We start from the raw sequence: 21,451 nt of genomic DNA, 5'->3' as shown, positions 1-21,451 counted from the left end.
TTAGTCTTTAATACAAATGGATACTCCAAACACAGCCAGTTAATGTTTTGGGACAAGCCCTGATCTCCACGGGTTGCTCTGGAGCTCTAAAATGCAGGCATTCACACACAGACCCTCCACAGCAGCGAGTCACTTACCCGAGGGCCCGCAGAAGACACCATCTGTCACCTGGGAACACTCAACCACAGTACTCATTCTTCTCAGAGCATGCACACCACTTTATCACAAAGACTCCCATCTTGGAACATGTGGTCATGCACTGTCAAGGTTAGGTTGAACCACATGGCACTGCCACTTCTGTAGGTCACTGGCAACTTCACATGGTTTAACCTACTTCAGATTTGAACACTGTATTTTGAGTTAAATACCATTTGGTGGGTTAGACTGGGAACCTGACCATCATGGTCCCCCTGTGGAATGTGGGGCAGGATGTAGTACACCTTTTCCTCTCCTCACTTACGAAGCCCAGGCCATGTGAGTGGGAAAGCAGGGGGCGTACTTCTCTCCTCCTCCCCAAACCTTGCCATCCGCTGGGCTGCCCCGCCTCAAGAAATGCTGTGGCTGTCTGGCTTCCACTGTGTGGACTCTGTTCTGTTCATCAGGCTACTGGGGGGTCAGGGCTCCCCTCAAGTCTACACATGTGACCACTCCCGAAGACGGGGGGCCGGGACTAGCTTCAGTGCTATGTGAACTGTGAGGCCAGCATCATCACTCCTTTTACCCCCAGCACTGCCATCGGGCTTTGTTGTATTTTGTTCATTCTCAAGTGGAAATGGGGACTGTTTTTAAAGTGGTGTGGTACAAATACACCACGTGTGTATGTACACCAGAACAGAGTTCAAGGTTGACTGATTTGAGAAGACTGTTAATAGTTACAACAGTAATCACATAACGTGATGATGTGATGTGTCAGTGGGGTGGTCACATTGTATTAAGGCAGCGTTTCAACAGTATTTTCAATTTGAAGCCAATGCTGGAACCCAGTCATTGTAGCTCCTCGTGAGAGATGCTCTCAAACCTACTCTCCAAGCCCTCTCTAGTACACCTCTCCTGTTGTCGCCTGTACAGACCTGGAGCATTCCCACAGCCCCAGCATGACTTGCCCATACTTTACACACGTGTACCCCTAGGACGGATTCAGCCAGAAAAATGGCAAATTGTGACCCTAAGTGAAAAGCCCAGATAAACAGATGAGCATCCATCACTTAGACCAGAGAATCTGAATCACTTTTAAAAAGTAGCTCAGGGTTTGTTTCTGCCTGTTCCGTTCTCCCATAAACCCAGCATCTCCCCAGCTCATAAGAACCTATATTATGGGCCAGAATTCTTGAAATGAAATGACTTAGTACAGTCCTAGGTTTAAACTTGTTTTCCCAACGTGTGAATGGAAGAGCTGGAAGGGTGAAGGTGTGGAGTACTCAGCTTTTATTACCTCGATGGACCCTGGCTCCGCTTTGACTGTTTCTCCCATGTGGCTGTCACTGTTAAGACTTGGAAGGCTGTGGGGGGCTTGCCTCCTCTCCTCCTTTAAGGCATGCTCCAATAGCTTCTTGTTGAGGATCCGGGCTACACTCTCAGTAAATGTGTAGCCAGGGGGAGCAGACAAGTCCTGCCTCACAGGTGTGCCCTCTCCCCCTTCCTCCCTACAGGTCTCTGAGCCAATCCCAATAGGGCTGGGTGACTGTCCCCGGGAATTGGGGCTGGTGTCCTGGCCTGGGCCCAGCTCTGTCCGGGGTTCTGCTGAACGAGACCGACTCCCAGCCCGTGTCCCTTTCTGGAAAGGGTCCTGCACCACCGGGCTGTGGTCAATGATGTTGAAGAGGCTGGAGAGGCCATCGTTGATGGCAGTGTGCACAGGGCTCTCCCGTGTGGTGGTGGAGCGGGCCCAGGCTGACTCACTGCACCCCTTCTGGGCCAGCGCTGGCGAGGTCCTATTATTTGGCTGGTCAGCTTTGGGGAGGGGCTTCCTCTGCAGCTTAGGAGACCCATACTTGGGGGAGCAGCACGTGCGTTCAAACTTGGCCTGCACCTTCTCGATGGCGGGGGCCACCTGCCTGTTCCTGAGGCCGCGGGATGGAGATGACACAGGTGTGGCACCACCCCCTGCCTTTGGCGTCAGACACTTGTGGGGGCTGCTGGTGATGGCACTGACACGCAGGGCTTCGGTCTGTAGGCCGACGCTGATGGTCTGGATGGTCTGTGTCCCAGTCGTCCGGGACACGTTGGTCTGACAGGCCATGTCCTTGACTGGGGGCTCGGGGGAACTAGAGCAGATGGCATTCCTGACAGAGAAGGCCACCTCCTTCATGTCATCACTCATGTTCTTGGACATCTCCAGGCTGTGCAGTGGGGAGGTGAAACCCAGGGGGGTGCAGAGGGTGCTATCAAGGGGGTGCAGTCCTCCCTCCATGTAGTCTCGGGGGTGCCTGGAAGGGGGACAAGGCCACTTGCTAAGCATGTGTTCTGAGGGGCCCCCCTTCGTGTCTCCTGTGCCCCCTCTGGCTCTGCTTGTAGAAAAGGGGCCTTCAGTCTCCAGCCGGCCCACGCCCTCAGCACCTGCTGCCATGATGCTATCCACCCTGCGGATTGCAGGCGGGCTGTGTAGCACCCGCACCCCGGACGGCTCAGTGCGGACGTGGCTCCGCAGGGGCTGCTTCTGGCAGTGCTCTGGGCTGGTCATGGTGTCCGTGGTCATGGTGACACTCGTGGTGAGGTACCAAGAGGAGTCAGGGAAAGGCTCAGCACTGGCCTCGCTCTCTGCCCGCACCTCCTCGGTCCTGTCTGCCCAGGAGCCTGGGAGTCTTGCGTCCCAGCTCTTGCTGTTGAACTCCTCAATGTACTTCAGATCATCAGGGGACAGGGGTGGAGTGATGTCCTCCTTGCTGCTGGCAGTAGGCAGGCCTTTCTCTGGCAGGAAGGGAGAGATGTCCATCAAGCGCTGGAACTCAGACATGGAAGACACAGACACGGCCCTGGAAGAAGTGGAGAGAAGACGTGTCAGCTGCCTGCCAGCCAGGGAGCCCGCTGGCCTGCGACCTCGACCCAGCAGGCACGTGTGGCCTGACCACCAGAGCAGTGCCTGTTTTGGGTCAGTCTCTGCCAGAACTATTAGAATATTCTCAAGCTGCTCGGTGTTCACTCCTGAGCTGACCCTATAGATGTTTAATGGGCTTTTTATGGCTCTGGAATTGTTCCAGGAGCTTTGTATTGGTCAGAAGGTAATGCAACCAACCCTCAACACTGTGGGAACTAAGGGAAGGTGGGCAATTGGGCAGGCACAGCTAAGCTCCTAATCCGCTTTGGATGTTTCATTTTAGCCCGTGGAGCTCCACAGTAAGAAGGGAAACCTGGCTGTGGCCTTGCTCTGCACCTGTGTTCTACTGACTGGTGTCTTCAGCTCCCAACTGCCTGGGAGTTCCCTGAATTCCAAGTGTTGTGTCAGGTGCCCATGCTACCGACATGAACACACCACAGTCCCAATCCAAAACCAGCTAGTGGTATGGGGGGGGGGGGAGATACCACAACAAAATAACTATCATCTGAAGTTTTTTTCACCCATTAGTTTCATTCTCTATTGACTTGAAGTACTAATAATCTCCAAGGGCCAAATGGAAGATGTAATGAAGTTGGCAAATAAATTTCCAAATACCATTTCAAACAGAAATTCCATCTGGCCCTGCCCACATCCACCAGCAGGACTCAGCTCTCCTCTGCCATTTCTGTTTCCTCCTTTACAGTCAAGCCTTCCCTTCATTCTTGCTCCTCCTGGATGTTTGGGGCAAAAGGAAGATGCACGCAAACACACACACACAGTGGAGGGTGAAGAAGACAAGTGGGGTGAAGAAGACAGGTGAGCTGAAGCAACAGTCAGTTATGGGTAAGTTCCTGCCTGACAGACATGGATTTGGATGTAGATTTTTTTCAGTGTATCAGCACTTTAATTCAACATATTTCTATTTGGCATGAATTTACTGACTACCTCCTACAGGCTGGGGCAGGTGCTAAGATAGGGGGTTGCCGAAGTGTTCAGGCAGCTTGCCAGCCCAACCAGGGCAAAGAAGTGGTGGCCAGGGAGGAGGCTTGGGGCTGACTCTGCCTGCTGGCTCAGGCCCTGGACCCTCTCACCTGGAATCCCTCCGGACTGGGTGGTGGGGAGGTGAGGTGGATGCAGACTCACTCACTGTCTCTGCAACTAGAATACTTTCTCATAGGACACATTAACATCCACCTGCCTCCAGACAGAAGCTTGAGTATATAGGGCTCTAGACTAGCCCCAGCCCTGCTAAATGGGTCTCTGACAAAGCCCATGGGCCTCTCCACTGTAGGACCGATTAATGACGGTGCGGCCAGAACTGGGGTCTGTGTACCACATGGACTGGCCCACAGAACCAGCAAAGCTCTCTGTGGCTTTGCCCTCACCGCAGGGTACATACTCTTGTGATCCTTGTCACAGGGTAAAAGACCAGGCTAAAATACCACCATTAGGCTTTCCACCCTGTTATTACTTACTGAAAGCTAAAGTCAGTGGTATTTTTTTTGTCAAAAACAATCTACCAATGGTCTAACGTCTGCTGAATAACAGAAAGCTGCCTAAAAGAGGTGCTGAAAATAAATATCTAGGTTGATTTGTGACTAGGTCTTAAGCTTCAGAATACTGGGGCTGGGAGTGCTCTGCAGATGCTGCAGTCCTGACCCTCCCATACTTTCTGGACGCAGCTCATCTTACCCCCACTTCTGCCCATGGAGGAGCTACTCACTGAGTCAAATCACTGGCACCCATGCGGGGACTTTGCCTTTAGGGCTTGGATAGACCGTGCAACAAAGACCATGTAGACAGAGAAAGGGAAGGCATTAACCTTAGCAGAATCCAGTGAAACAAAACAATAACTACAAAAACCAGGATACATTTGAAAAAGGTGCAGGCATATCAAGATGCAGAGAAGAAAGTATGGAGGGAGCACATGACACTGCTAGAAGTGAGAGGGAAAGGGAATGGTGGGGAGGACACATGCACTTTCTTACTTTGAACATTTGGGTACTGTTTAAATTTTATAAGCATGGATTCATTTTGAACTTAACAGAAACAATTAAGATCAAAATAATAAAAAGTTACAGTGCACAGAGGTCTGCTAAGAGAGGAAGAAAGTAGGCAGATGTAATGATACCTACACATTGTTTACTGTTTATTCTGTGCCAGGAATTGCTTTATGTGTACCACACATGGGCTGTAAAAACAATCTAAATATCTCCTGTTCACAGATGAGAAAACTCAGGCAAAAAGCAGTTACAAAACTCAGCCACGGTCACATGGCTAGTGAGAGGCCAAAGCAGGTTTGAACCCAGGCCATTTGGCTCTTGAGCCTGAGCTCTCAAGGGCTGCCCTGTACCATCTGAGAAGGAGAGACAGGACAGAGCATGAAGGACACAAATGTCCCAGAGGCAGTTCTAGGTTTTGGGTTAATCTGATAAAGGGGTAAAAAGGAAGGGGACAAAAATTCCTGAATGTGAAGTTCATGGAAAAACCAGAGGTGAGGAGATCTGGAAACACCAAATGGCCCAGGGGAGAGTTGTTATGTAGTGGAAATGGTACATGTTCATCTGTAAAGACTGTGTTGGGGTGGGGGTGGGGGGGCTGTTACGAGAAATCTATGTTCCCCTCAGCTGTGTATTTTTAATGTTTACATTAAAACAAATTTGCTTCTATGTGTCTTTTCAGAAATGTCCTCTCACACATATGTCCCAAAATATGTGATCAATAACATCAACATCAACTACTGTATATCTACACTTCGAAGATTATTGCCAGGAAATATTTTAATAAATCCTACCAATAGAGCTTTCAAATGTCCAGGACCACGTCTCACAGCCTGTCAAGAGGGAGTTTTCCCAGACTTGAAGTTAGAGGACAGGGGTTCCCATGGACTTTTCGAACACCACCCAACACAACCATCCCTTTGTACGTACAATATACAACTGGACCTGCAAAGGTTCCACCCTAACACCAGCACACAGACACAGCACACCTCTGGCCTTTTTGTTGTTAACAATAAGAAATACCTTATTTATTAAATTAAAAATAATAAAGCAAGTACTTATTCAGAAGTCTATTTTAAGTCATTTTGAAGAGAGTATTAAAACAGGCCACAGTGACAAGCTGAGATTTTAAGACAAGAGGATTTTATTTCAGATGTCTACTGTTTTCATCAGTCTTACTTACCTTTGAAGATTTCCCTTGTGATTTTCTTCTTCCTGGAAAGAAGACATAAGTTCGTCTGAATCAGTGAATGTTGGTTGCCCAGGAGCTTTCACTGTGCTAAGTGATATATTTTCTCTTCTGCCCTAGGAAAACACCACTGAAAACGCCCAGAGTCAAGTTTGGTCTGGGGTGCTACTGCCCCTCAGCCTTTGGAGTAGAGTAATAAAATCATAGCCCACAGTGTGATGAGGTGTTGGAGCTTCAGCAGTCCAGGAAGGAACCCACGTGAGAAAACTGGCGATAAACTGTGTGTAAACTCTGTCATGGAGGAAGCAGTGCTCCTGTGCTTCCTCAAAGGACTTCACTGATTCCGTGAATTTCAAATCTGGCTTTGTAATGACCTGGGTCTGCCTGTGTGCACACATGTGTGAGTGTGTGCATATGCGTGAGAGGAGGGGAGGTGGGAGACAAGAAGATGAGGACGAAAGAGTAAGTTAGGAGGCTGATATCCTTTGGTCTAAGCCTCTCTATAGAATTTGGTTTGATATTCTTAAGCTTGAATACCCCCTTAATTTTAAACATCGTGATTTGGAACCAGAGACAAAGTTACAGCGACTTCTGCTCAAGAAGAATGAGAGCTGCGCTGACAGAGAACATCAACATAGGCTGACTTGAGAACACACCCTCGAGCTGATGAGCTGATGTGGACCTGAAGAAGGAACAAGGGTCCCAGCAAGCCCTGGATAAGGGAGATTTATTTGTTGGCAGGGTAAACAGCCTGGTGTGCTTCCCCAAGTGAGCATGGCCTGCCATGCAGATCATCAGACAGGGTCCAGGCCCCTGCGGAGCAGTACCAGGACAGTCTCCCGACCCGGGGCTGCCTCTGAGCTGCTGTGAAATTGGACTATGTGAGACTGCCGACAGATCAAACAGGGTGGCATGTTGGTGATATCACATCAACTTGGTTTATCTATTGCCAAGAAGAGGGCACCTGACCTCGCTGACATGTGACTGAGTATAATTTCCCCACATTTCAACAATATTATTGATGTGAACTCTCCTCAGTCTATTCAGTGCTTGGGACAGGTTAAACGTCAGGAACGGCAATTGTTAAATGGACTTACAGGTAATGATTCCTAAAATCAATTTTTAAAACCCAGTTTTAAAAAGGGCTTAACCAGACCTTAGCTTGTCTACCTGCTCATCGACTTTATGTGAGTTTTCTAAGTGCTGGGTCATTTTCCCTTTGTGCAGAATAAGGTGTTTATAGTATGCCACTGTGTAGTGACATTTGCAATTTCCAAACATCAGGTATTTTCTTTAAAACAAACGTTTTTTGTTGTTGTTAATCAGTTTTCTAGAATCAGAAGACTGTGCTATGAGTTTAAGTTAAGTTGAAAATCTACAATTTCCGCCTGTGTGTTTCACTGGATATGCCATTTGTGAGGCCTTTTTGTTTACACAGGACATGAGCCCTGTATTTCCAAACCTGAGACAAAGTGGCAAAATAAAACTGACCACAGCACAAGCTAGGAGTTTGGGGTGAGGGCCAGCAAGCAAAGCTCTTGGCACTGTGAAACTTTCATTTTTACTTAAGCCCCGGAGCCTGCCTGCCACGTGGCAGGGTTTCCCGACAACCCCTGGGTCTTACAGCGGTTAACTGCATCCCGAAACCCAGGCCAACCTCAGGGAGGCAGTTCCTGAACTCCCTCTGGGAGCCGTGGGCTGGAGGCTCCTCTGGCTCTTCCTCCAAAGACAGGGCATCCAAGTAGAGGTTCTCCCGGGCTGAACACCTGTCCGACTCCTTCAGCTTGGAGAGCGGCCGGTCTTCAAAAGGGGTGGAGTCCGAGTCGGAGCAGGGCCACATCCCCATAGGCCGAGGCATGCAGGGGCTTCCCGGGGGTGCAAAGGAGCGGCTGCCGCCTTCTTTTTGATCACAGAGGAAATGTCCACCTCTCTGGGGACTGTTCTCTTTCTGCAACTTGAGGGTTTAAAAATCAAAACAAGTAGTCTCACTTTTCTGTCTGTCACTATCCTAAGACCATACAATCTGTCCGCAATTTGGAATTACAGATGAGTCCTTCTGCAAATCCACAGCTCACACCTCAAAGACCTTGAGACATAAATATTCTTTAAGTTCTGACCTTGATTTCAAAATGTTAACCCAACATTACAAATGCTGTACAAAAAAAAAAATCACACTTTTGTTTGGACTGAAAATCTGCATTAACCGCATTAACCACATACAGACCAACTCCTCCTGACAAGAATCTACATTATTGTATATAACTTGGTGTACTGTGTTCACAGGAAACTATACATTTATTTTTTAAGAAAAACTAACATTAAACAACAATGAACTTTTTTTTTGGTAATTACTTTCCAAATGTAAGGTATACTCAGTGGAAAACCATCAATGACAGCAAACTTCTGAGGGTGAATTTTGGTTTTCTTAACTAGCCGAGTTTTCTAGTAACAGAGTATTATTTCCAATTCATGTGGAAAGAGTCTTTTATATAAGCCAAGTGACCAAACTGTTTGAACCACTAGGTGCCAGAAACAACTGGATTGAAACTTAGCTCTAAGGTAGTTAAGACCTGGAATGATTGACAATAAACATAAGACACACACGTTTAAGTCAAACTTTTGTTTTGCCTGACTTGGGAAACTCCAGAAGCACTGGTGGGGAAAACACAGGACCACTTGCAGTTCGGAAGACGAGAACTGGAACCACTGTTGTGGCTTGCAGGTTTGCTCTCAGGAATAAGGTCCCCAACTCTTCTCAGCTCAGTCTCCTCATCTATCAGTTGGGATAGCATCCTGCCCTCCTAGGTCAAGAAGGGGCCCCAGGGCCCAGCCCCTGGTGAAGCACACTGTTTGTCAGTGGAACCATTACTGACTTCCCTCGGGCCTGCCCTCTGGAGCTGGGGCGCACTGACAACCACTGTGCCTGTTTACAAACACGGGGATCTTATGGAAGACGGTCAGGAAGGATGTCAATGTGAAATCACAGGGACAGTCAGGGAAATGTAGGGAGAGAAGGTGCTCTCACTCCTCTCCTTGGAGAGGCCGTAGCAGAAGTCCTAACGGGTGGCTTCCCCTCTACCCTGCCAAGCTTTCCTCACCAAGCTTTTGTCACTGCCTCCCTGTCAAACATGCACAAGAAGCACAGTTGAGGCCTGAGGACACTTCCATCTGCACAGCCTTCATGGGGTCTCTACTAATCAACATGCTCAGCACTTCCCACGGTGGCTGCTCTTTTGAATAAGTAAATTATCTGAGTGACTAAAATGACACTTGGATTTGTCCTGAAGGGGTGGCAAGAGATAGATTTTCAATCCTTAAGTGCTGGGACAGTACCAGGAAGCCCTAAAACTCCCTTAGAAGCACATTTATTTAAGAAAGCATCTTTCCTAAACTACACTATTGTGCCCCAATTTCAGCCTTCATTCACAAATTGGCTATGAGTGTAGCCTGCGTACCACCAAAGGACTTGCTTATTTTTAGTAATTTCTGAGGTGGTGGAACAGAAGTCTTAGAGTATTATCTTCATTTTATGAGGCGGAGGAAGACTGAAGCCACCAGAGCTTCCGTGTCAGAGTCTGAGGGAACATCACAGCTGCATTAGGGAAGAAACACATCCCTCTGGGGTGTCCGCTCTACTGCCTCTGCTCTCTGCCCCTCCCTCCCCATGACAGTTCTTCCCAGCTCTCTTAAAGATGCAAAATGCTTTCTTTAATTAAAAAAATTAAAAGGAAAGCTTTCTATTATGGTTATCTTATGCATGTCAGCGCAATTTAGTTTCAACACATGATCATCTCTAAGCTATTTGGGTAAGAAATTAAAATGCAAGAATCACAACTGAAACTGCAAATGTGCACTGAGGGTGTGTGTGAAGAGGGGGAAGAATGACTAGCGAGGAGAGCTATGAGCAAGCAGCTCTAACTCAGTGAAGTGGAATTTCAAAAATAAACCCGCAGCCAGGAGCAAGAAGCACTAAAGCTGGTGTTAGGTTTCCTAAAAATGAACTGGAATGGTTTGAGCTGGAGGTGTCTGATGCTAAGATGCCTCTGGGGTGTTGTAATAGAATAATGGGTCCTTAAAAGGCTAGGGTTTCCTAGGAGAGCCATTTCAAACCAGGCACCAGCAAATCCTGTACTTAGAACCCTGCAGTAGAACAACTTGTAATACAAATAGAAAATTTAAAAGATTTGCATTTCAAATGATACAGGAAACAATAAACCATGAAGAATGTCATCTCAGCTCAACTGGTCAAAAGAAGAAAAAAAAAAGATCACTTTGTGAGTGGCTTTTAAAAGAAGAGCCTTTCTGCCCTGGCTGGTGTGGCTCAGTGGCTTGAGCACCCGTTGGATTCCCAATCAGGGCACACGCCTGGGTTGCAAGGTGTGTGAGATGCAGCCAACTGATGTTTCTCTCTCACACCAATGTTTCTCTCCCTCTTTCACCCTTCCTTCCCCTCTCTCTGAAAATAAATAAATCTTAAAAAAAAAAAAGAAGGGCCTTTCATGTTGTACAGACACCTGATCTAAGGAATTTACTGGGAGGAGAATGAACTTTCCTTTAGCTATTTAGAGCTGGAAGTCCTGTACCAGCAACATGTTAATTGGGAATTTAACAGCTCTAAGGAGAGAAGCATTGTGACTCCATAAAAGTTAACAGTCACCCAGTCAAGTTTGAATTGAGTCAGGAGAGGCTGATAAGATAGATTTGTGTTGTATGACCTTAACCATACTCCTGCAGTCATCCATCATGTAAAAATGTCTCTCTCATGTGGCACAGAACTTATGTAGGAATTCAGTGACACCAAGCAAGTATGAAACATGTGTTCTGAAAGTGGAAAGTGGATTTAGTGTTACTTCTTTTAGCATTTATATTAGGTTATCCAACTCAAGGTTATACGGCTTACCAAGTAGTCAAATATCAGGAGGATACACTATGAAGAATGTTCATTCTTGTTTACCTCTTACTAAAAGTTACATGAGTGAGCAATCCAGTTACTGATAAACTAAATCAATACACACACACACACACACACACACACACACACACACGTCATCCAGTTGCCTCTTTCAGGGAATGTTTATAACTGCTGTACCTACTTTTCAGGATTGGGCAGTGAGATTTATAAAATCTTTTTTTAAAATCTTGAATATTTGGGGGAAAAGGCCAGTCACAATCGCACACCTGAAGCATCATTTACTGGCAACAAACCCTTTTCTAAAAAGAGCAGTGAAGTCATTGTACAAAGCCTGTGGGATCCACTACACACACAGATTCCAGAAATAGATGAGTGCCGAGAACCCACCACGCTCAAAGACGTCAGCCTTGAAGACTGATGTTCTGGGCTGTCAGCACTAGAACTGTGGCAGTATTGGCAACCTGAATGTGGGGTTCAGCTCCCGCCCCTTTTCTCTTTCTAAAATATATTTTTAATATGAGACGAGTGCTCATCCTTTGGTCATTAACTATTTGAAAGCTGACTATCAATTTTTTCTTTAGTAGAAATTCCTCATTCCCAAAAGTAAAATAAAACCCTGAAAGACTTGCTTAACTTATATCCAAGGTGTGACTTCCAAAATGAAGCTATAGAAGACCAACAGGCCTACAGCAAACAGGCAAAAGGGACCCAGAAGAGCAGGGATCCTGATGGCCTTGCTGGGGTACAGGAGGGACAGACAAAGTGAGAGACCCTGGAGGGAAGGCCAAGAGGGAACTTCCCTGGGTAACAAGGTGCCCAGGGTTAGTGACACTACTGATTGGCTACAGCTGGCTACAATAAATCTGTGACCATTCTTAGGAACACACGCCACTTTGCTCCTACAATTTCCACTGATCCCTTCAATAGAGCACAAGCACAAGGGGACTTAATACAGAAGATCCTCCTCAAGTGCTGGCATTTCTAGGTTGAACAGGAAATGGACAACTTTCCTTAGATAGAATTTGTGGTTGTTTGAAATGAACCATATCAAATATCAGTAAGGTGACTCAGTTGTGTGAGTAATCCAAACTAGGAGGAACTTCAGCTCCTTCCTATCTGCAGTGCACTTCCTTCTTCTTGAGACTTTCTGAGCTAACGGCTCCAGGTCTTTTTCAGTTCGTCTTCCCTTCCTCACCACTACAGTATGCAGAAGTCAACTTTTGCCGCTGTACCTGCATAACACAGGTACCATATGTCTAGGGATGACTGAGCACATTTTTTAAAGGCTCCCATATGAATGCAGGCAGTATGAGTGTTTGTAATAAATGATGAGGTTATTTTTCCTGAGCTTAGTTTCTTATTGATTTAATACATTTCCTTGAGGCCTCATGAATTTGTGAGTATGACAAGCTGAAATAAAATGTATGCCATGTAAAAATCCGACCAGGGAGGAATTCCAAACCTCACCAATTTAATGTAAAAATGTAATCTGTGCATCACTCAGGCACAGCCACAACTACGCAATCTGTCCTAAGGCTGATGCGACACAGAGAATGATGATCTGGGTGGCGGAAAAACAACTCCCCCGCTCCTCCTAAATTAATCTGAGTTTCTGAATCATTTGTTTAGCTAAAGGTGATGAGCTACCAGCTACTTCCCCTGACTATGGTCCTGTCTAATTACAGCTCAGTAATATGCACAGCAGGTGCAAACAGCCTGACTTCCAATTTAATCCAGCAATTTCCTTACTAATGGACAATAATTCCATTCAGGTTGGAGCAGTCACAGTGACCACATGGTTAGTGGGAAATTTAAAAAGTTAACTTGCTTGTTTGCAGAAATCACTTTATAAGACTTGAAATAACCTCATCTTTCAAGTTTGGAGTTTACATTCCTTTAAAAAGTTACCTCCCAGAACATACACACACCACACATATACACACACAGGGAATTTACCTACAAATTTTGCAAAGAAAAGATCTGTGTAATGAGAGAGCTGAGCCCATGTTTCCAATACTAAAAATTCTATTTTTTCTTTTCTTTCTCTTCCTCTGGAAGCCCACAAAACATCTTGACGTAGTGAGGACCTCTAAGCAATCTGACTGTTTTTCCTTCTACATGCTCTGAGTTCCAGGTGAATTTAGCTGTCCCCACTCTCTTCTCTGGTGTCTGGGTGCTTCCTTACCTGTTCTATTTTCCACAAGAGCTCCTTCTTTTGCCGCTCCCACTCCTGTCGATCTCTGTCCAGGCGGTCAAGAAGTTCCACCTTCTCCCGGTTCCAGTTCTTCTCACTGTGATGGATCTGCCAGCGCAGGTCCATGACCAGGCCATGACTGTCAGCAAGCAGCTTCTGGTGGATTTCCCTCTCTTTCTTGAATGCTCCTTTGCTGTCAGTGGTGGAGTCCAGTTCTCCCAAGTTTTTCTCAGTTTTCTCTTCCAGCTGTCAAGGAGAAAAAATGTAAGAACTTCGTCCCTGTCAAGTCTCACATTAGTAAGAGAAGAAAATGCCAGAATGTTAATGTATTATCCCTGGAAACATGTTTAAACCAAGATCTGAGCAATCCCATGGCAGACTCCATTTTCATTTTTATTATTTTTATTGTTTAAAGACTTTGTTTATTTATTTATAGAGAGAAGGGAAAGGGAAAGAGAGGGAGAGAAACATCAATGTGGGAAAGAAACATCAACTGGTTGCCTCTTGTATGCCCCCAACTTGGGACCTGGCCCACAACCCAGGCATCTGCTGACTCAAATCAGTGACCCTTTAGTTCACAGGCTGGCACTCAATCCACTGAGCCATATCAGTCAGGGCACAATTTTCATTTTTAAAGTTCTAATTATGAACACTTGACAGAGTCACACAGAATGTCTAAGTTCTCATAGTCTGCCTCTCAGCTCTACTTCCCTACTGAGTCACCACCATCTCTTACATGCCCTTCTGTAAAGCTCCTTGAGGATAGGTATGTGTCTGTCTTATATTCTTAGCCCCAACATGGAACCTAGTGATGAGTCAGTGATAGAACTTAGGCATCTACAATATATATTTGTTAAACATACAGGAGGTTAAGTATCAAAAACAAACAAACAAACAAAAAAGATTCCAATCTAGAAAAATAATATTCAAACTTCTTAAAACCAAAGAGGAAGCCTTACAGGCAGAGAAAAAAGACACATACAGAGATACAGAGGCACACAGATACGAATGACAACAGACCTCTCCTTAGAAATTATGCAAGTCAGGTGACAATGGAGGAGTATCTCTAAAATGCTGAAGGGGGTACATGGCAACCTTAATAAAATTACATACTCAGTAAAAATACCTTTCAAAAATAAAGGAAAACAGTATTTTTTAATAAATAAAAATTGAGAAATAAAATCATTGCCAGCAGGCCTGCACTTCAAGAAATGATAGAGAAACTGTTCAGGCAGAAGGAATATGATATCAACAGATGCTCTTTTACACACACACACACAAAATGAAAAACACTGAAAATGACATAAATAAATACAATGTAAAACTCATTTGTCTCTACTTTCAATTGCTTTAGAAAAATCACTGAGTTTACGAAGCAAAAATAGTTGCAAAGTACTGTGTATTTATAGTACATGTAGAAGTATACGGTATGACAGCAATAGCAGAAGACAGGCAGAAGGAACTGGATGTGTAGTACTGTTGGAGAACATAAGAAATTTTAGTTAAAGATTACTGTACATATGATATACCTTTTTCCTATTCTAGTTCAGCAGATCCCATGGACCCATGTTAATCCATTCAATCCTATTGGTTTCTAATCCATTCTCTACCTTGAATCCAAAGTAACTTTTTAAAAAGCAAACCAAAATGCTTTAATGCCATGATAAAAATCACAATTATCATTTCAATTTTTTGAACATTCTTTTGTCTCTGTAGGTACAGCTCCACAGACATGACATGCTCCCTTCTTCATGATATTCCTTTTCTGTCTGAAATATCCTTTCCCTCCTTTTCCATGTACCCACTCCTATTCATCCTCTGAGATTCATTCTAAGCAGGACTTTCATAAACAATCCTCTCTAAATCCTTGAGCTGAGGTTTGTGCCCTGCATGCCTCCACTCACCAACAGCACTGTGGACAGGCCTGGCAGGGTATTTCCCACACTATTAAGAATTACAGGACTTGTCTGGGTCTCCCACGGAACTGCAAACCTGGTCAAGAAATACCTTACTTGTTGCTGGATCCTTGGCATTTAGAATAAGGTCTGACTTAGGAGTCAATTGAAAGAGTCACAGATTTGGGAATTGACTCAACATGGCCTTCACTGAGAGAAAATACTTAAATGTTGGTAGAATTCACCTGTTCTGCTTTTAAGTGGAAGAGGGTAAAGATGCGACTATTATAAATGAACCAGTATCCACCCACATTCATTGCTTCCTGGGCTGCAAATGTTTAAGAAACTTCTTAAATGATTTGGGCAGAAGATGAATCTTATCTATAACCACCTGCCTTCTAGGATTCAAGTCCTAGCATCATTTCATGGTGTTTAATGACTCTCCCTGAGGCTTTATTTGTAGCAAACATGTGGGTGGATGCAAGGTTTCTCCAAAACATTAAGATGAAGTGTTTTGAAACTGGATGGCATCAAAGATTTTGCCTCCGTTCTTTAGCTACACTTAAGGTCTTTGAAAATATTTAGGTTTTTTTTCTCCCATAACCATATTTTTAATTGGTCTGAAAGCAGCTCATCAGTGAGTGTTTTTACTCATTTCTCCTCTGCTGCTGACTGTTCAGGATGTATCCTAACATAAACGGAAACTCTAGAAAGAGTCTGCTGCCAGGCAGTAGGCAGGACTAGTAACTGGGTCACTGGCTTTGTCATCTGACTAGCCTCGCCTGGCACTTTGGTTTTCCTGTGCTTTGCAGCGTCCTCTGCAAAGACTGTGTCTCTGCTCTTCCCAGGGATATGAACCTGATACCACTGCTCCCCTGGGTCAGGTGGCAATGCAGGTGGGCACGCAGGTATCAGGAGAGCTGTTTTCCTTGGACATGACAACTCCTTTCATCTTTTATTAAGACCATTTGGAAGATGTCTCCTTTCTGGGAAGTTTTTTTTTTCTCCCCATGCAGGACTGACCCAATTGACATAAAATTTTAATTACTTTATGGTTTGTCTCAAAAGAGGGCCTAGAGAATAGATTATCAAAGATGCATAGACCTGTCCTCCCTTATCACAATCAAGTGGCTGGAAGAAACCTGGAGAAACAATCTGAGTAGGTGGACACTATGTAGGAAGTGACAGCACTTTTAAGATTTCTAGGGAGAAAATGTTTCTGAAAATGTAGAAAAGAATGTTTCTGGCCAGGTCTGATCTTAACCACCATGCCAGGGTCTAAAATCTCCCTGCAGGTTCTGCTCTGTTTGGAGAGTGAAGGCAGGAACCCACTCTCCCCTCCACAGAGCACTCAAGGCTCTGTGACCTGAGACCAGCCACTTCTACTGGGCCTCCATGTCCTCTAGGGTGAATGGGACACTGAGGCTGATTAGGTTTCTGGGTCATGTCACGGGAGGTCTACCACTCTTTCCAGTATTTGGAGAAATCTAAAGGAAAGCATATATTTACCTTTTTCAGAAATAACTAAACTACAATCTGCATTTGCTTAGCTCCTGTCTGAATTACGTCAGTGCACTCTGATTACCACCTCATGCTGCAGTCCTTTGATGGGGCTAAACACAACCTTGCTCAATGTGGAACGGGAAAATTAATGCTACCTCTAAAGTGCTGACCATTTTTAATATTTGGGAGAAGAAATATGAGGGGAATAAAGGTGCCTTGGAAAGGTTGGGAACTTGAAGAAGAGATAGCAGGCAGCTGCTCCTGGTTTTCTACTCAGAGCCTCTTTATCTCAGACGAGAGTCACTGTGGATCTCAGTAACTCTGCCTCCTCTCCACCTGTCCTGGGGGAGACAGGCTGGGGAGTCAGGTACCTGTTCCAGGCGGCACTTGAGCACGGCCCACTCCACGTCCCAGGCAGCCTTGTCGCTGGCATATTGCTGCTGCAGCCGCAGCCGGGCATGCTCGTCTTCCCGCAGCTCCGAGCGCAAGTCCTCCAGCAAGGTCTTCAGTGCGCTGAACAGCCGCTGGTTTTCCACCACCTGTGGGAATATGGGTGTAGGCTCTGCCACTGCAGGTAAGGGCATTCTTTTGGTCAGAAGAGAAAAGCCTGGCAATCAAGGTGGTGCTAGGCTGTTTCCAAGATGCCACTGGCAATGGGCGTGGAGCCAGGAGGTACCCCTGCCTGCCATCAGGCCCCTGGGGCTGGGACTGCTAAGGGTTTGTTGGAGTAGGAGGGAGGCCAGGACTTGGGCTGGTGCTAGGGGAACCTGAAGCAGAAGAGAAGAAGGTGCAGGAGGCCACAGGGAGCCCTGGAGGCCAGGGCTGCCAAGGCAACACTCTGTGTGACTTCAGATGTCCAAAGTTCTGGCTAGGGATGCAGACAGAACAAAATACAAACCCGCACCTGTGTGTGCTGTCGTTTGAATGACGGCTGTTGCAATACAGGGAATGCACAGAGGTCTTGTTTCTTGGGAACATAGGCTGGCCATCCTCTGACTTGTAGCTACTCAGAGGTCATATATATGACAAATGTAGCCATGGGGGCAGGGCAACTTTTAAGGTTTAATTAATGAAAGTCAAAAGAAAAAACTGTTTATAAAGGCTTCCCCATGGCCTTCTGAGATGGAATCACTGCTCCTCCCTTCTGCTCCACTAACAGCACAAATAACCATGCGCATGTTTATCTTGCCCCTCCCCCACAGTACGTGCCTGGGGAGAGACAAGGCTGACTGACCTATTCCAACCTTTCCAGGGTTTTGCATGATGTGCTTATACCCAACTTAAAAGATTTTATATTTTCTATGACCTGTTCTGCCCCTTGAAGTCACATTTCAAAACCATTATTGCTCTCTTAGTACATTTCAGCACGGGCATTTTATGGGCACCTGGATAATAATAGCCCCATGGCCCATCTCTTTCAACTGTACAGAGAACACAAGGGTGCATGGGGAGGCCTTAGGACAATCTTATTTGGTATATTTATAAGACAAGAGGAATAAAAGCTATCTTGGTCCCTCTGGATGCAGGCAGTCTCTACTACAGAAGGGCAAGCCCCTTATTCTCAGGTGGAATCCTCCTACTTGGAAAACCAAGATGAGTGCCTTTCTGTCCCCTAGCTTGGGACCTACACACACATCACTTCCCCTCCATCACATGGAGAGTCAGCTGAACCATCACTAGATGGTTAAAACCATCTAGTTAGCCCTCTGAACACACACATGTACATACACAAAGATGGTCAACAAATCTGGGAAAAGATTAAGATATATTTGGATTTAAATACAGTTGAATTAGAAAAGAAATTCTCCTGGCTGGCGTAGCTCAGTGGATTGAGCACGGGCTGGGAACCAAAGTGTCCCAGGTTCGATTCCCAGCCAGGGTACATTCCTGGGTTGCAGGCCAGAACCCCCAGCAACCGCACATTGATCTCTCTCTCTCTCTCTCTCATCTCTCTCTCTATCTCCCTCCCTTTCCTCTCTAAAAATAAATAAATAAAATCTAAAAAAAAAAAAAAGAAAAGAAATTCTTTAACATGAACAGATTACTGAAAACTTCATAGTTGCCCCCCTAATTTACATGAATAGTTCTAGTATTAGATACAGCAGACTTCTGAATGAGTAGAAAGGTCTGCTTGTTAGCCATTTGGTTTATTGCTCACTGGTCTTTCCTCACCTTGAACACCAAGTTTTACTTTAATAGCTCTGAGGTAAAAAGCTTATAAAAGTACAATTCAGTTAACATTTGCAAAGCTCAGAAGACAGAGAACCTTCTAGAAATCCTACATTCTTTCCAAGCACCTGAATATAAACAAATTACCTCTATATTCAAAGAGATGCTTTTGAAATGTGTGAAGTTACTGTAAATATAGAACAGTTTCTATAAACTCTACATCGAAAGTATTTAAAAGTTATTTAAGTGCTGGTGAGTGAGGTGTTACAACAGTCTTTTCAGAAATATACATCATTCTAAGTTTAGAATTTGATGAAAAATTATGTATATTTTATGGTACATTTCTTTGGTATTTTCATCTTTGGATTTTAGAGTTTGAATATATTACTATGTCAAAGAATTTTGAGCATAAAATAATAATAACTTTGATTCAGTCTTCGGAGTAATCATCTAATTTTCACTGAAGAAAAAGCAAAAACCCATATAATAATTCTTATGTGTAATACATAGCTCCCTGTGAACCCCAAGTCACACCTGTGGTCAGCCTGTGGGCTTCTTAATCCTGCACCGAGGGGCTCTGACATTAGGATCAGTACTTTGTGCTTCTTGAAAACAGAGGTTCATGTGATAGTCCTTTTGCAGATTGAAAATTTGGAAGTACATACTCTGGAAGTAACTACTTTTTGGCATTAGCAGATATCAGATTAAAGAAATTAAGCTTTAATGTTTTCATGCACATCTGGGTCAGAGTAATCAACATAATGTTCTATTCCATCAGTATATTAATCATCATGAAATGAGCTCAGAATTACTTTGGGGTAAAGGTGGCCAAGACAGCGAGAGAGTTCAGAGAACCCATGCCATGGATACTTGTCACACTATAATCACCCGGGAGCAGCATGTGGCATGACCAGATGCCACACTAGCTCTCTGCACTGGTGCACGACAGCAGGAACTGAAGCCTAAGTAAAGATTTCTGAAGGCCCTGAAGGAGCCATTGCTGGGCATGACCCTTCTAAATGACTTTTTCACACACAAAACCCCCAGTAATGACAACTAATATTGTTTCCAATGAGCCAGGGGGTACGCTAAATCACTTATCTACACGACCTTGCATTTCATATCAGTCCTGGGGATGTACTGCTACGTTCTCCATGTTACAGAGGAGGAACTGCAGTGTGCAGACTGCTGAGGTCTCGCTGCTAGGAAGTGCAGGGCCCAGACTGCAATCCAGGTCTGTCCCTTCCAAGGCTGAACAATCCAAGCCAGGATATTTGAATTCTGACATCATACCCTGCCTAGGCCATTATTATTATTTTTTTTAACTTGGCCTTAGAGAAGCCATCTAATTTCTGTGAAATGAATTTCCATCCCTATATCAAGGGAAATAATAATACTGAGCCACCCTAAAAAAAATACCTAAAAGTTACTTCTCTCCCTTTTCCTCCAGTGCTGGCCTGTATTGGGCTATGTTTTAGGTAAAAAGACTACCCAAATCAAGTCAAGAATGGAACCGTGACTCTGGTCCACTTAAAGATATTTAGGTGAGTCTTCCTGGATACAGAGCTTCTGAATCTTCTGTGTCAGGGGCCCAGCCACGCAACCCTTCCTTTAGCTTCTGATCTGTTAGACATAGGTCCATCTCAATAAAAAGACCAACTTTTCAATCTCTTCAACATCAGCTGGTTGGTTTCCTCACAAAGACACAGGATAAAATGGCTCTACTATTCCTTCTCCCCAGTCTAAGGGCATTTCAGTCCTTCCGAGCTCACCTCTTTTGGGTGAGGCTTTAAATAATCCCAAAATTGTGCTATAAAGTGTTAAACTTTACAACAGGTTCAGGGTTGGGTTTCAGCCAAAAGGACTGTTATCCAAGTATACAATAAATATTATTAATAGAAAGTGAAAAGGAGGTTTATAGAAAAGGCGATACACCAAGCTATTTGTGATACAATGCCAGCAATTTTACAAAGTCATTCTTGCCTAAGATTTCTAAAACCTGTGTATCACAATTCTGTGAAAGAGTGAATTACCATCAACTACTTTGCTTGCATCAGAGCCATTAACTTTGGAAATGGCTTTAGATTAAAGCCATTTAGTTTACCTGCTGCTATAGGCTGACCCACAAAAGCCCCTCCCTAAACAGAGGTGATGGCCTCCACTTCTGATCCATTTAGGCTGTTAGACGTAGGCAGGGAGTTCTGGAGTGCTCTGGTAGCTGCTCCCGGCCTCCAATACACAATGCATAGTTCTCATCTGATACATACAAAGAGGGGGAGCTCCTACAGCATTTTTCAGCGGGGGTCCCAAAACAAGTCCTTTTCTGAGATTAGCCAAGAAGGATACATTTATACATCCAGCAACATTTAACTAAACACGCCATTTATCATTCTTACCTTGTTACATTCAGATTAATTTTAAGATTCTTTTCTAAAACCACTATCCCCCCACAGGTAAAAGACAAGTTATTGAAGACTAGCCATGAAAATATGACCTCTGATGGAGGTTTTACAGAGATGACAGACTCATCTATGCACGGAAATCATTTTTCTTCT

At 44.8% G+C, this 21,451-nt stretch overlaps 1 protein-coding gene across 10 annotated transcripts in view; it reads right to left on the bottom strand.

The window, feature by feature from the left end:
• MTCL1 (microtubule crosslinking factor 1) overlaps positions 1–21,451 on the bottom strand; it is a 137,874-nt gene that overhangs the window by 4,990 nt on the left and 111,433 nt on the right. For all 10 annotated transcript variants that reach the window (XM_036009313.1, XM_036009314.1, XM_036009308.1 and 7 more), the window contains 5 exons: positions 17,099–17,266; positions 13,321–13,575; positions 7,881–8,177; positions 6,218–6,249; positions 1,433–2,972 (listed from right to left, as the gene is read on the bottom strand). In XM_036009313.1, the coding sequence (XP_035865206.1) occupies positions 1,433–2,972; positions 6,218–6,249; positions 7,881–8,177; positions 13,321–13,575; positions 17,099–17,266 (2,292 nt within the window). The remainder of the gene's footprint in view (positions 1–1,432; positions 2,973–6,217; positions 6,250–7,880; positions 8,178–13,320; positions 13,576–17,098; positions 17,267–21,451) is intronic.

The sequence above is a fragment of the Phyllostomus discolor genome, chromosome 9 (genome assembly GCF_004126475.2).
Source record: "Phyllostomus discolor isolate MPI-MPIP mPhyDis1 chromosome 9, mPhyDis1.pri.v3, whole genome shotgun sequence".
NCBI lineage: Eukaryota > Metazoa > Chordata > Mammalia > Chiroptera > Phyllostomidae > Phyllostomus > Phyllostomus discolor.
The sequence above is the reverse complement of the archived record's forward strand: the minus strand, read 5'-3'. Positions and strand labels throughout refer to the sequence as shown.